This window comes from Salarias fasciatus, chromosome 2 (genome assembly GCF_902148845.1).
Source record: "Salarias fasciatus chromosome 2, fSalaFa1.1, whole genome shotgun sequence".
Lineage (NCBI taxonomy): Eukaryota > Metazoa > Chordata > Actinopteri > Blenniiformes > Blenniidae > Salarias > Salarias fasciatus.
In genome coordinates this window covers 11,867,466-11,880,321 of record NC_043746.1, presented here as the reverse complement: position 1 = coordinate 11,880,321, position 12,856 = coordinate 11,867,466, and the positions used below count along the sequence as shown (strand labels likewise).

At 46.5% G+C, this 12,856-nt stretch overlaps 1 protein-coding gene across 3 annotated transcripts in view; it reads left to right on the top strand.

Annotated features, from left to right (window-relative positions):
• The window catches only part of col23a1a (collagen type XXIII alpha 1 chain a), a 108,151-nt gene that overhangs the window by 91,492 nt on the left and 3,803 nt on the right, over nt 1-12,856 (top strand). For 2 of the 3 annotated variants that reach the window (XM_030112517.1, XM_030112531.1), the window contains exons 10-31: nt 3,954-4,028; nt 4,998-5,114; nt 7,689-7,715; nt 7,855-7,881; nt 8,013-8,066; nt 8,160-8,219; nt 8,323-8,358; nt 8,474-8,551; nt 8,754-8,777; nt 10,185-10,229; nt 10,314-10,358; nt 10,451-10,531; nt 10,630-10,683; nt 10,833-10,907; nt 11,004-11,030; nt 11,110-11,169; nt 11,258-11,329; nt 11,409-11,435; nt 11,656-11,709; nt 11,896-11,982; nt 12,479-12,574; nt 12,795-12,833. In XM_030112517.1, coding sequence (XP_029968377.1) covers nt 3,954-4,028; nt 4,998-5,114; nt 7,689-7,715; nt 7,855-7,881; nt 8,013-8,066; nt 8,160-8,219; nt 8,323-8,358; nt 8,474-8,551; nt 8,754-8,777; nt 10,185-10,229; nt 10,314-10,358; nt 10,451-10,531; nt 10,630-10,683; nt 10,833-10,907; nt 11,004-11,030; nt 11,110-11,169; nt 11,258-11,329; nt 11,409-11,435; nt 11,656-11,709; nt 11,896-11,982; nt 12,479-12,574; nt 12,795-12,833 — 1,260 coding nt within the window. Of the gene's footprint in view, nt 1-3,636; nt 3,697-3,953; nt 4,029-4,997; nt 5,115-7,688; nt 7,716-7,854; nt 7,882-8,012; nt 8,067-8,159; nt 8,220-8,322; nt 8,359-8,473; nt 8,552-8,753; nt 8,778-10,184; nt 10,230-10,313; nt 10,359-10,450; nt 10,532-10,629; nt 10,684-10,832; nt 10,908-11,003; nt 11,031-11,109; nt 11,170-11,257; nt 11,330-11,408; nt 11,436-11,655; nt 11,710-11,895; nt 11,983-12,478; nt 12,575-12,794; nt 12,834-12,856 lie in introns of all 3 variants that reach the window. The other variant, XM_030112526.1, reaches the window with a different exon arrangement.

Sequence of the window (12,856 nt, the reverse complement as noted above, 5' to 3'; positions counted from 1 at the left end):
CTCGCTAAGTATGCTTCATGTTAAACAAAAACCAAAGTTTGAACTGTAACGTGTCATTCCACAGGAACATATTTCCTACAAGATGTGAAAAGCAAGAGAAGCGACTGAGATTCAAACCAGGAACAGACCAGCACAAAATGGAAATTTATTTTCAAGAAGACAGAAATTGTGTTTTATAACCTCTAAAATTGTTCATCTATCTAGGGGAGAAATGGGGCAAAATTTGATCTGTTCTGAAAATTTTCAGCAAAAAGACGTGACTTTTAAAAAATACAACTAAATGATGTTTATAGTAAATTAACGTTTACTGTGCAGTATCGCCAGGAACTGTATGTCAACATGTGCTCACCTCGCTGATGGAGTTCAAAGTCGGACACATCTCCCAAACCTTAGCTGAGAAATGATGCTAATAAAGAATGATGGAACTACTTATCCCTCAGCATCTGAGGCAGTCGGCCAAAAGGGCCATCTCCTCTCACCCAGACGGGCTTTTTCTTTTTTTTTCTTTACATTTACAGGGAAGCCTCGCTCTGCATCTGGTCCATGTTGTCTATCTGTGCTGTCTTTTCATGTGAAATCCTTCCTCCCTTCTTCAGATCGATGTAATTCTCTCTTGTCTCTTACAACGTGGTTTTAGAATATAAGCCCCCTGTGCTTCACATGCGCAGTGGTTTTGATCCTCTGTACAGGCACGTACTCCATGAATCCGTCATGTTTTTTTCTGGTTTAACGACGTTCGAGTGCAGCATCAGGTCAGATCGCTGCTTTACATGCCAAACAAATGTAGATGAGATCCAAAACTCCTGTTATTTGTCTTTTTCTGTCAGTAAGTTTGACATGAATGCTCAGTTGATTGAATATGGAAGCTGACTGGGATGATAATAGAAATACCATAAAGTGATGATACATCTTGCAGGAACATTTTTTTCAAATCTTACTTTTTGCAATGTTATTTGACCCAAAAAAAGTGGATTTTTTTTTTTTCTTTTTATTCACTTCCCCACCTTAGAAATGTGATCTAAATCGTGGCACACCATCAATGTTTCCTATGATTGATCACAAAAGGCTGATTAAATGCCCTTTATCAACACAATGTATTGCATATCCTACTTAATATATTAATTTTCATCCATTTTTAATTATGTGTCACTTTTTTTATGAGTGATGACAGGGAATGTAAATGTTTTTGGCCTCAAAGAAAATTACGCTCAGAACTTTGCGGCGTCACGAAGACACACTTGTGTCGTACGTCTCCATCAGCACGGCCCGCCGCCCTGCCTGTGCCTGTCAGGCTGTAATTCAGCCAAACAGGAAAAGACCCGTTAGGATCAGAGCACCTCGGAGAGAGAAAATATCCTTGACTGGCAGGAGACGACGCAGGAGCGGCCTTTTCAACTCAAAGCCGCAGAAATAAATTCATGGGGCTGTCGAGGCAAATGGAACACTGGGAAATGTTAAATATGAGACCATATAGCCTTTTAAATATGCACATAACGGTGACATGAATATGAATCCCAGACTAAAACTGTTAGAAATCAATTTCGACATTGGCAACTGCTTGACGTGCGCGATCCAAAACCGTGAACTTTGGGTTTTTAAAATATTCACATGCGAAATGTCCAAACAGGCTTCAGATCTTTCTGTAACCACTTGCTGCTTGTCTTCATTATCCTCGACACATTCAAGCAACTTCAACTAATGACAAGGAATAATATTCACAAACTGGATGTGTGGCTAGTCGGAGTCGAACCGTGACAAACACACTGGCATAACAGAGTGTTTCAGCGTACTGGAATGAAACCGCCGGGGGGGGCTATTGTTTTATATCACAGCATAAATGGGGTGTAAATCTGACAGCGTTACCCCGTGGAACGGCAATTGTGATGCGGTTTAGAAACATAACAGATTCCTGATGCCTATCAAGGCGTGAACTATTTGATTTCGCTGCCTATGCCTTCAGTTTTTGAGGTAATAGTTTGTGCAAGAATTAAATCTCTTTGGCGTTCTGCGTCGCGTTGTTCTTCCAAGTGGTAAATATTGCACTTGGCTGAGTCCCCCTGCAGCTTTTGATGTCCTTGGATAAGTTTGCAGCCTCTAAAACCTCAGAGTATCGCTCAGAGACATGAGCTCAGTTCAAAACAAAAGCCTCCAGCTTCTAAAGCTACTGCAGTTGTGAGTGACGTTTCATGAAAACGCACATTCTTTGGTCTCAGTTTTGCTAATTAATTTTCTTTAAATCCACTGAGGTTTGTAAAAGTTGGTGCAGTGAGAGGCCGAGGATTCTGTCCCGGTGCGTAAGCTCACTTATCACTCTGGTTGTACGCTGTTTGACCTCTGAACTCAACCAGAGGACCAGAGAACATGCGAAACCAGGACGCAGCCATGAATCAATCCCTCATTTCAAGTGTCTTGGGTTTAAAACGTTCCCATGATACATCAGAAACACAGGATGACGGGGAGATTCAAGCAGAATCAGATGTGGGAGAACCACCGGAGTCATGTGACTGAAGGTCATCTATAGTAAAGGCGTCGCTCGCCAAAGTAAACTCCATCAAATGGGAAAAAGCTGCCGCCACACTGTCAGATCCATATAGATGGCACCGACGCTGCGTGTTTAGGTTTGTATTGCGAAAGACAAGACACGATGGGGGTTTCATCCCCAGCCAAATCCTCCTTCTGGCTCCGCAGGGCAGCAACAAAAAAACACACGGTGTTCTGTTTGTGTCGGTATCGGCCTCAGGTCCGACGGGGGCGAGGTGGAAGGGGAGCATAATGTGTATGTGGTCTTCACGGTGGGAGCGGTGTGAATGAGTGAACGTGACAGTGGACGGAGAGGGATGCATGGGCGGAGGGGGGAGAAGGGGGGGGGGGGGGGGGGGGGGTCTGCGGCCTTGATAAAACCTCAGCCATCCAGCGCTCGCCGCAGCCCGTTTACAGAAACCTCTGGAGCAGCTCTCCTGCTCTCTCCCCCTGCTGTTCTTCCTCCCCCCGTCGCCTCTCAGATCTTCCCTCCGCCCTCCGTGTGTGTGTGTGTGTGTGTGTGTGTCTGAGGGACGTCGTCCAGAGAAGCAGCGCCGCGCTCCGAGCTCGGCGGCGGCGGCAGACAAACTCGGCTCCTTTCAGCTTGACAGACAATCAACACATTTACTGTCTGTTGACTGGAAGCAGCCAAGCCGCCTCTGTTTGTTTTGGTCGCTAGGGGAAGGATGGGAAGGCATTAAGTGAAACACACACCATTAAATGTGTTTGAATGGGAAGCCGAAATATAATTTCCGAAAGGTCAAAACAGGAAAGTTGCTGTGCTTCGCTTGTGGGTTTGATGAAACGGATACACCACGACGTGCAGATTTGGCATTTCCAATCCATTAAATCTTGATTTGCCACCTCAGGAGGTAAATCTCTGCAATATAATGTGATCCAGCTCAGCCATATATTCTGCTTTTTAAACAGCTACAATGTTCTGTATATTGTAGTTGCAGTAAAGACGATTTATGGCAGAGATTCTGTCCTGGATTGCATCCGATTGTGTCCCCGATGAAGCGGCATGGGGTTACTGTCAGCGCCCTGTTGAACTGTTCATGTTTTGCATCTGTTGCTACGCTTAGCCACCTTAACCTGCGTTGCTCCTCTCTGCAGGGTCCTCCTAACTACAGCACATTTGCAGGTCTACACAGTAATCAGATTCTCCAGCTGAAGGTTTGTTCCTCCTGAAAACCGTGGTCCTCCTCAGCTCCCAGCAGCCTCTCCAGTCTGTCACTGTCCCTGCAGGAAGACCATCCCTCCTCCTTCACCTTCTTCTGCTCGCAGCTCATGAGGCTCCTGATTTCATTTCCTGATTTCCTTCATTTTCTGATTTCCACTCTTATGTGTGTCATTCTCTTCTGTCTTTTTTAAATGTGCTGTCTTTCCCTCCACCTTCTCTCTTCCTTCTTTCGGCCATTGTTCCACCTCAGATGGTCTTTCCCCGGTACGACCATGGCTTTCTCTCTGGAGAGCAGTCCAGCAGCTTTCAGAGACGTTTTCTGAAGGTAGAGCGCAGCTAAAAAAAAAAAGGCATGTGGGCTGTTTTTAACACTTTTAACACTCTGACCGGCCTTTCTTCATGCACGACTGGCATTTTTTCATATCGAACTGACTTTTTCACCTTCGTCCCAGTCACGTCGCAATAAATTCATGCTCCGGCTTATTTGAGTTCATCTTCACAGTGGACTGCTCTCTTCCGTTTTATTGCCGTGATTGATGGAGGAGGAACATTGCGAAATCGTTTGGATCTAAAATCCCAAAGCATCCAAAACTTTTTTTAGGAAAACATTTTGTAAGACCAACCACACATAGTTTGGACATGTGCGCTCGTATTTACAAAGAGAACAAACAAACCTTGTCTCTCGATGGCTGTTTTGTTGGGCCTGTGATGAATAGAGATTAATTAATAATAATAAATGCAAGAACATCTGTTATAACGTTAAGACAATAAGAGTTTAGAAGTTAAAAATGTGCTATAAAATTTCACTAATCTCAAAAACAAACTGCAGTTCACCAGATGTAGAAATGACAGGGTCCAGAGGAAGAGATGAAAAAAACTGATTGAATGATATTTGGTGTAGAAAACCGAACTCAAAGTTCCTGCTGAGCAGATGATCGCGGCCCTTTGGTTTCTTTTTGTTGTCTTTAGTTTCTCAAAACATTTCTCTCAAGAGTTCTGCTGACTTCTGCATGACTGACACGGAGTGCGTCTCCCTCGAGGGAGGGCACGCAGTCGAAAATAAAACACTTAAATCGTGACGGAGTAACTCAAACAAACCAAAGTAATGCGTGTGCGCCGCCACTTGACCCCCTACTAACTGATGTAACTTCAGCCGGAGGACGAGCCGACAGGAAGTCGCACTCGGACTGATGATCAGACTCAACCAATAACTTTTAAAGACAGTTGTGCTTCTCCGTGTAAATATAATGTGACTTTATCCCAGTAACTCTGCCTCTTCTGTCTTTATCTTCAGGGTGATCAGGGCCAGGCTGGACCTGCTGGTCCTCCCGGTCCCCCGGGGCCCCCTGGCCCCCGCGGGCCCCCTGGGAACACCGGCAAGGACGGACCTCGAGGCCCTGCAGGAGAGCCAGTAAGACCAATCTCTCTCATACAGGTCAACTCAGTGTTTTCACTGCCCCGACTCTCCTCCTCCATCATCTTCCTCTTTTTCTCACCATCATAACAAGGCTGGACCACAAAGAGCGTGGTCGGTGGAAACACCTCCGTCATCAAGGCCTTTTGTCACTCCACTGTAAACTCAAACCACAACAGTGTGACAGATTGTAGCGCAACGTGTGAATGTGCATTTTATACATGTATTGAGGGTGGGGGGGGAGGGGGGATGGGGGGATCTGCGCAGTAAATTGCAATAAACCCACATTCCCATTTTCCCGGGTTTGCCAGTGAGCTGTGGCTTACCTAAAAAACTCCCAGAATAGCAGCCGTACTCCTGGCCTCATCTGTTTTGTGTAAGTTGGCGGCCGCAGAGTTCCTCCGGTCGCCCCATTCTCTCACCCCCCCCCCCCCCCATCCACCGCCTCAGCCGTATGGCTGTGCACACTGAAACAGATATGGCACTGCGGCAAGTTCACGGGCAGTTTGCCGGTCTCACCAAACAATAGTTTGCTCCTCACCCCCAGGCGGGTTTTTGTTTCTCAAAATGAGCTTTCTGTTTCCCACAGTTTTTTTTTTCTTTTTTTCATATACAGTTGCAATTTTGGAAAAAAAAAAAACTTGTGGTTATTGAACTGAAGAGAGAGAAAAATGCAAGGAAGGTCATTTTTATGAGGGAATCTAAGCTCTGTGGCACAGGACAACAACAAATCGGCGCCGCTCCATGTTGAGGGCAGATGTCTGAGCGGGTGTCCGCAGAGCTTCACTCTTTATCTCTGTCATGTCGACAGAAGTGACAAGAAGTAATGGAGATCTACCAAAGCTCGACGAGCAGGTCGAAAACAAGCGGATTGAAGAAGCTGTCGTTTCTAATTTGAACTGCGCCTGACATTTGAACCGCCGACCGTCCGTCTGGTTCGGCATCGCGGGATAAAAAGAGGGACCAAAAATTATTTGCAACGCCGATTCGTTTCCTGCTGCTGGGAAGGAGAGATCAAAAGATGAGAGGGAGGTACACGAGGTGAGGAGAGGGGTTAAAGGGCTGCTCAGGGATGGAAATTAAGAAAGACCCACAGAGCGGCGGCGCAGATGAAGATGACAGTTTGTATGTGCAAAGAGAGAGAAACAGGAAGAGCGGCAGCTGGGAAGCATCTAGGACGCCTCTGCACTTGGTTGTGAAATATGATGACAGAGTGGAAGGCTAATAACCTCCTATTTATATCATGACTTTATTACATCGCTGACCGATCAAGCAAACAGAACTACTAGTCCCGAGTGTGTGTGTGTGTGTGTGAGTGTGTGTGTGTTTGTTTGGTCCTGTTTTTCTATGCTAGTGGGCACCCAAACCTCTGCATTTGGACAAAAGTGAATAGATCCAAGTAGAAGAGTAAATCTGCAGGAAATTAATGTAAGTCGGTGTGTTGTCCACATTAAGTAGAGAAACGTGTGTCTGGGTGACGGAGAGGCATTAAACAGAGACAAAGACTCCTTTAGAGGAGCAGAAAAAAAGCTGTCTGCCATGAATGACTTCATAGCAGCTGTTTAGTCCAAGTCTACGTCCACCTGGCCTTCACAAACACCAGCAACAGGTCTGTTTGCCTGAATAAGTCGACTTACAGATGGACGCATCGCCTGCCAAAGACTGGACATGAGATATGCCAGAGTGTTTGTGTTTGATGCAGTTCTGGCTTTTCCATTCATTATACATCAACCCGGCTTCATATTAATGTTCTTCCAGGTCCTAAAGGAGAAAACGCTTCTTTCAGAGCCCATGAGTGGGAAATTAAAGGGGGGGGGGAGCAACACAAAGCATCCTGATAAATGATTCTAGAAACAATCGTAAGAGTCTCAGAATCTCTGGAGGCGTCATCTGGGGGAGTTTTTCTGTTGCTGGGTGTTTTGACCATGCTGGTGAACTGTGTCATCCAGCAAAATCGCTCGCAGCCGCTGAGATCTGCTGATTGGAGTAACTGGAGCTTAAAATTCACATCATTTTGATGCTCACCAAACAGTTTGGAGACCAGCGTCGACTTTGCGGAAGCATGTGTGTTTTCTGGTTTTCTCCACTCATTTACTTCATCCATCTGTTAGTACTTCGCGTTAGAATTATAAACAGCACTGTGAGAGATTTGAACGTCCTTTTCGAGCACACTTGTGGCTACGATGATTCAAGCAGCAGAAATTAATTAATAAACTTAAAATACTGGTTTTCTCCCTCTGTTGACCTCATGCGATCACTGTTAGTGTAGCTGCTGCAGGATTGAGCCACGTTTTACGCAACTGCATAAAGAAAGACAGGAGACGAACCTGAAGAAACTGGGTTCTGATCACATCTGTGCCCCCGGTTGAAGTCTGTTTATTTGCTTCCGACCAAGTCTTCAGAAAGTTGACTGAATGTGGAGAATAGATGTAGAAATCACCGCTTTCTTCAGTGCCTTGTATATTTGATCAGACAGCGACATCTAGTGGCCAAAGGAGGTTCAGTTTGAAGTGATGGGACTGAAGATTTGGTTCACTAATTGGTTTTTTGTTTTTTTTCTGTCCTCTTCAGGGTTTTCCGGGTCGTGATGGTATTGAGGTGAGAGCACTTCACATGTACTTCATGCTTTTCACTTTCCAAACAGTCTGGTGTCCGTTTCTTTAGTTTTTCCTCACAGTCCTGTGGCCGGTGTCTGTTTTTACTCAACTAATTATTGTGAACACATTTTCTGCCGCAGGGATCACAGGGATTACCGGGGAAGCCGGTAAGACTTTAAAAAGATCATTACACTCCATCCTAAATGTCTGGTCACTGTTTCCATTTAGCTTTTATTAAACTGACCGTAAATCTTTTGTCCATGATTTTCACACCGATTGAATCAATTAATACTTAAAGGGAGAAGATGGAGAGCCTGGCTATCCAGGACCACAGGGTCCTCCGGGGGCAAAGGTACAACCAGATTTACATCTTAATGAAGTCATTATCTTCAACTGCAACTGAATGTTGATTTTTTTTTTTTTTTTTTTTTCATCGTTGCGACAGGGAGAGCCGGGTTCATCAGAGAAAGGAGAGAGGGGCATGGACGGCCTGCCTGGACTGAAGGTGGAGCATAAATCTGAGATTTCTCAGGCTAGATATCGTATATTGTTGCCAAGAGGCGGTAAAAGTTTACTGCCAGTCATAATGTTGCTTTCGGCCTCCACAGGGCGACAAGGGAGAAGCAGGAGATCAAGGACCGATGGTAGGTTTGTTTCTGACAGTCAGCCACCTGTGATCCCTCTGTTAACGTAGAGAATATCTGCATTATTACTGCACGCTGAGACGCATATCTCATGATTTCGTTGTGTGTGCCTCAGGGTTATCCCGGAGAGAAAGGCACGGCAGGCGCTGCGGACATCGCAGACTTCAATCGGAAACTTCTGGATGCGTTCCAGGTGAGCGGCATGAAAGTGTCCACGAGGGCAGATTTACAGTCGGAGCAGATCTTCCATGAAGTATTCACTGCGGAGTTTCACGTTCGGAATAAGATCAGCTTTTAAACAAGCTCAGAAATGCCAGCGAAGCCAGGAAGGGGTTTGGATTATTTCATCCTCAAACCGCAAAAAACTCAACATGTGGACGTTTCTCCCTCGACAGGCCATCAACACCATCAGCGTCTCGGTAATCTGCCGCTGCTGCTGCTGCATGGTTTTGGTGTGTTTTCGCTGCGTAGCTCACCTGCCTGGAACACGGGACCTGCTTGTTTCTGTGGACGCCCTCTGCCCACAGCTCCAGACTTCAGATGTATTGGATGTCGCTGTCTGGGCCACATCTAAAAGCCCCATTCCCCGACTGTCGCTGCTTTAACCAGTCCACCAGACTCCCTCATGTGATCATCTGGGACACAGAGCACAGCCCGAGCAAATACACCACATCTGTGCCGTTCTATCAGATCATTTTTAGCCTTAAGAGACAAACCTAATCAAGCAGAAAAATCAACGGCCATTGTTACTTTCTTTCAAGTGACTTCTCATGCTATGTATCCATGTGTCTGCAGAATATCGATACTAAAGCTCGCTGGAGGGCAGCATGGTGTGCTTTTGCCTTTGTGTTTTGTGCATCTCCACATAACTCACTAGATGCACAACAGGAATGCTTCAGAAGTGATGAGAAGGCCGCTCCTCGCCGTCCGCACGGCCTCCTCAGACACCAGACGCTTTGATCCGTGCATGTGTTGTGGTCCGGGCTACTGACAGATGGATATCTCTGTGGCCAAGTGTGCGTTTGATTAGAAACTGCTTATGAGTCAGGTCCCCTTGGACCTGGTTTGAAATGGACTCCCGCCTGCAACCCTGCTGACGGCGCAGCTCCAGACGAGGGCGAAAACACCAACCTGAGATCTTATCGGCAGCTTTTCCCGTGCTGAGTATTGGTTGAATATCACTGGTCGAACAGCTGCAGTAAACTGGTTTCCATGACTTTAATAGAGAACAAACAGAAAATGTAGAATTCAAACAGAAAGGATTGGTCGTACACCTCTGGGAGACAACATGGTTTCCTGTTTTATGACTTCAAGATGGTGGAGAACCTTCAAAAAGAGAAGTAACAAGTGTAACATTGTGATTGCAGAGATGAAGGGAGATTTAGGAGAGAGATTTAAGAGCGCTCCATACGTCGCATGGACTGAAAACGGCACAGATAATCTGCATCCAGTGTTACGTAAAGCCAAACAAATGTTTCTGTTTCTTCTCCTTTTGAAGAAGCCTCGTCTCGTATCGGAGCAATCGGCCCGGTGGGAACTGATGCCAGGCCGTTGTGCAGCACAGAACACATCCCGCACTTTTTTATCATGTCTGTAGGAATAAATTGCTTCAAGTTGGTCGAGATGAGCAAACCGAATAATATAAAAAGCGTAACTTGTAAAGTATGCTGTATATACCTTATGTTATCATTTTGTCGTCTGTGTTGTTCGACTCCCTCGTGTCGCCTCAAACAGCGGCTGCAGGTTGATGGACTGGCAGATCAGCAGGACGTCTGATTGTTTTTGTCTGTATGTCTACATGCTGATATCAGTCTGTTTATCTCCAGGGCCCACCTGGACCTCCAGGACCCCCAGGCCCTGCAGGAGAGAAGGTGAAAACTCCTCTTTTTGTTCAGATATGTTCATCTTTAATCTTTGTTTCAACTGAGTGACTCTTCCTCCTTTTTCTGGATTAGGGTGAGCTGGGTTTACCGGGGCCGGCGGGGATTGACGGGGAGAAGGTACAGCAGCACCGGGAACGCCTTTCATTCAGGACATTCGTGCTGCTTTCACCGCTCAGACTGATTCTTTACTCTTGTCTCGTCACCTTCAGGGACCCAAAGGGGACATGGGCGAGACGGGGCACCCTGGTGAGAGAGGAGAGAAGGGGGAGATGGGACTCTCCGGACCTGCTGTGAGTGACGACGGGAAGCTCGACGCTGTGATGTTTCACACTGTTGTTGCACGTTGGAGAAAGAAAACCTGAACCTGTGTGTTTGGTCTGGTGGTCAGGGTATGGACGGGCACAAAGGGGAGAAAGGCGACTGCAGACTGGAGGACAACCTGGTCAGTGGAAAACACTCACTTTTTATAGATTTTCATTGTTTTGACTGCTGAATGCAATTTCTGCTATTAGAACAGGTCTAAAAATATATTGATAACTTCGACTTAATAAGAAATTATTGGCTAAACTTTAAACATTCTCCTTTGGTCAGGTTCAGATGATTTCACAGCCTGGACCGCCTGGCCCGCCGGGCCCACCGGGAGTTCCCGGGTCCCCTGGGTCCATGGTGAGTTCTTCCATCAGGCTCCCGGTCCGGGTTGAACCCGCTCACGCCGGATTTGTGTGTGTGTGTGTGTAACTGAAGCTGTGGCGTTTGTTCCAGGGGCTGCATGGGATGCCCGGCCCGAAGGTGAGTGTTTCACTGTCTGCATCGGAGGAGGCTGCTGGTCTGGTGGTTTGGCGCTCAGCGTCTCTGTTGTGTGACACAGGGGGAGCCAGGAATGTGGATCAGGGGGGAGAAGGGGGACACCGGTGCTCCGGGAGCTAACGTGAGTCATACTGTCATCTCTCTGAACCCCCCCGCCCCGCCCCGCTCGTCCATTACAGCCGCGTTGACTGTCTAACCTTACCCTGCAGGGACTGGACGGCCTCCCGGGTCCCAGCGGGCCTGCCGGGTTAGTCGGCCTTCCAGGAGCCAAGGGAGAAAAAGTAAGAGACTAATGAACCTCACCTCTCTCTGTCAGCGAGAGAGAAATGAAAAGATTGTAATGTGTGGCTGTGATCACAGGGACGGCCGGGGGAGCCGGGGCTGGACGTAAGTCACCGACTGAGACTTGAAATAAATAGTTTGGAGTTGTGAGTGAACCTGCTTCCAGTCCTCACCTGTCACCGGATGTGTGTGTGTGTGTGTGTGTGTGTGTGTGTGTGTGTGTGTGTGTGTGTGTGTGTGTGTGTGTGTGTGTGTGTGTGTGTGTGTGTGTGTGTGTGTGTGTGTGTGTGTGTGTGTGTGTGTGTGTGTGTGCCTTTCCCTGCAGGGTTTCCAGGGTCTGAAGGGAGATAAAGGTGACCAGGGGGAACGAGGAGAGAGGGTGAGTTCAACATATCAGGAGCAAAATGTACAGTTTGACTGAAATTTAGACTTTTTGGAGATCTTTTATAAATATTTATAGATGGACACCAGTGAGGCAGTTTCAGCTTCATGTTGATCATCATTTCTGTCCAGGTGGGTTTTTGATAAGATTTTAAATGTCTCTGTGCTGCTTTTCTTCTTACAGGGCGACAGAGGAACTGTTGGCAAGAGAGGTCTGAAGGGCCAGAAGGGAGAGCAAGGCCCGCCAGGCCTCGACCAGCCCTGTCCTGTGGTAGGTCACCAACACACACACACACACACTTTTACACTTTTCTTTCATTTACTGAGCGAAATGAACAGGCCAAGTATGGAAAATTCAATTCTGAACATCAGAACAACAAAAGTTATTTTAAATCAGAGCAGATTGACCAATGCTCTGTGAAGCAGCGGTGATTTATTGGATGTCGATGGGAGTCCTGCACGGTTCTGCATTGACCAGTTAAAATCTTTCTTTTAATGAGGTTCATGTGTTTTTTTTTTCTTCTTCTCTTCTCTTCTTAAAACCATCTCCACTCCTCCTTTCTTTGTGTTTATGTTGCTTTGTAGGAGCATTTCTCTTCCTGTGTATAAACTTGAAAAATAATGATTTTTTTATGTTTTAAAATAAAGGTTGTGTTTTGTTCGGTGTTCTGTTCCACTCGTAGCATCATTTCTGTCATTTCCTCTTCTTTTTCCCCCCCAAAATCTTCCCTTCATGCTGTGGCTCTGTAACCGGCTGTTGCTGGCAGGGTTGTGATGAGACTAAAGGTGTTTCTGTAAAGGAAGGACAGGCTCCTCCTCAGACTCCTCTTCCTCCCTCTGGCCCTGAGGCCCCCTGTCCTGTGGTACAGTATCTCTCCCTTCTCCTTCCTCTTCTCTCTGAACACGCCTGTTATTCTCTCAAACACTTGGTCATTCCTGTGTCTGTTCTGTCTCTCGTCAACCTGTCGCTACTTCATGGCTGTTTTCTTTATTATTCACTGTAACAGGGTTTTTTTTTTTTTATGCGTAGCTTAGCATAAAGATTTATTTTTGTAATAATTCCTCCCTGTGCTGGCCCTGCAGGGACAGGACGGACTTCCCATACCGGGCTGCTGGCACAAGGTGAGCCAACATCACACTGATTC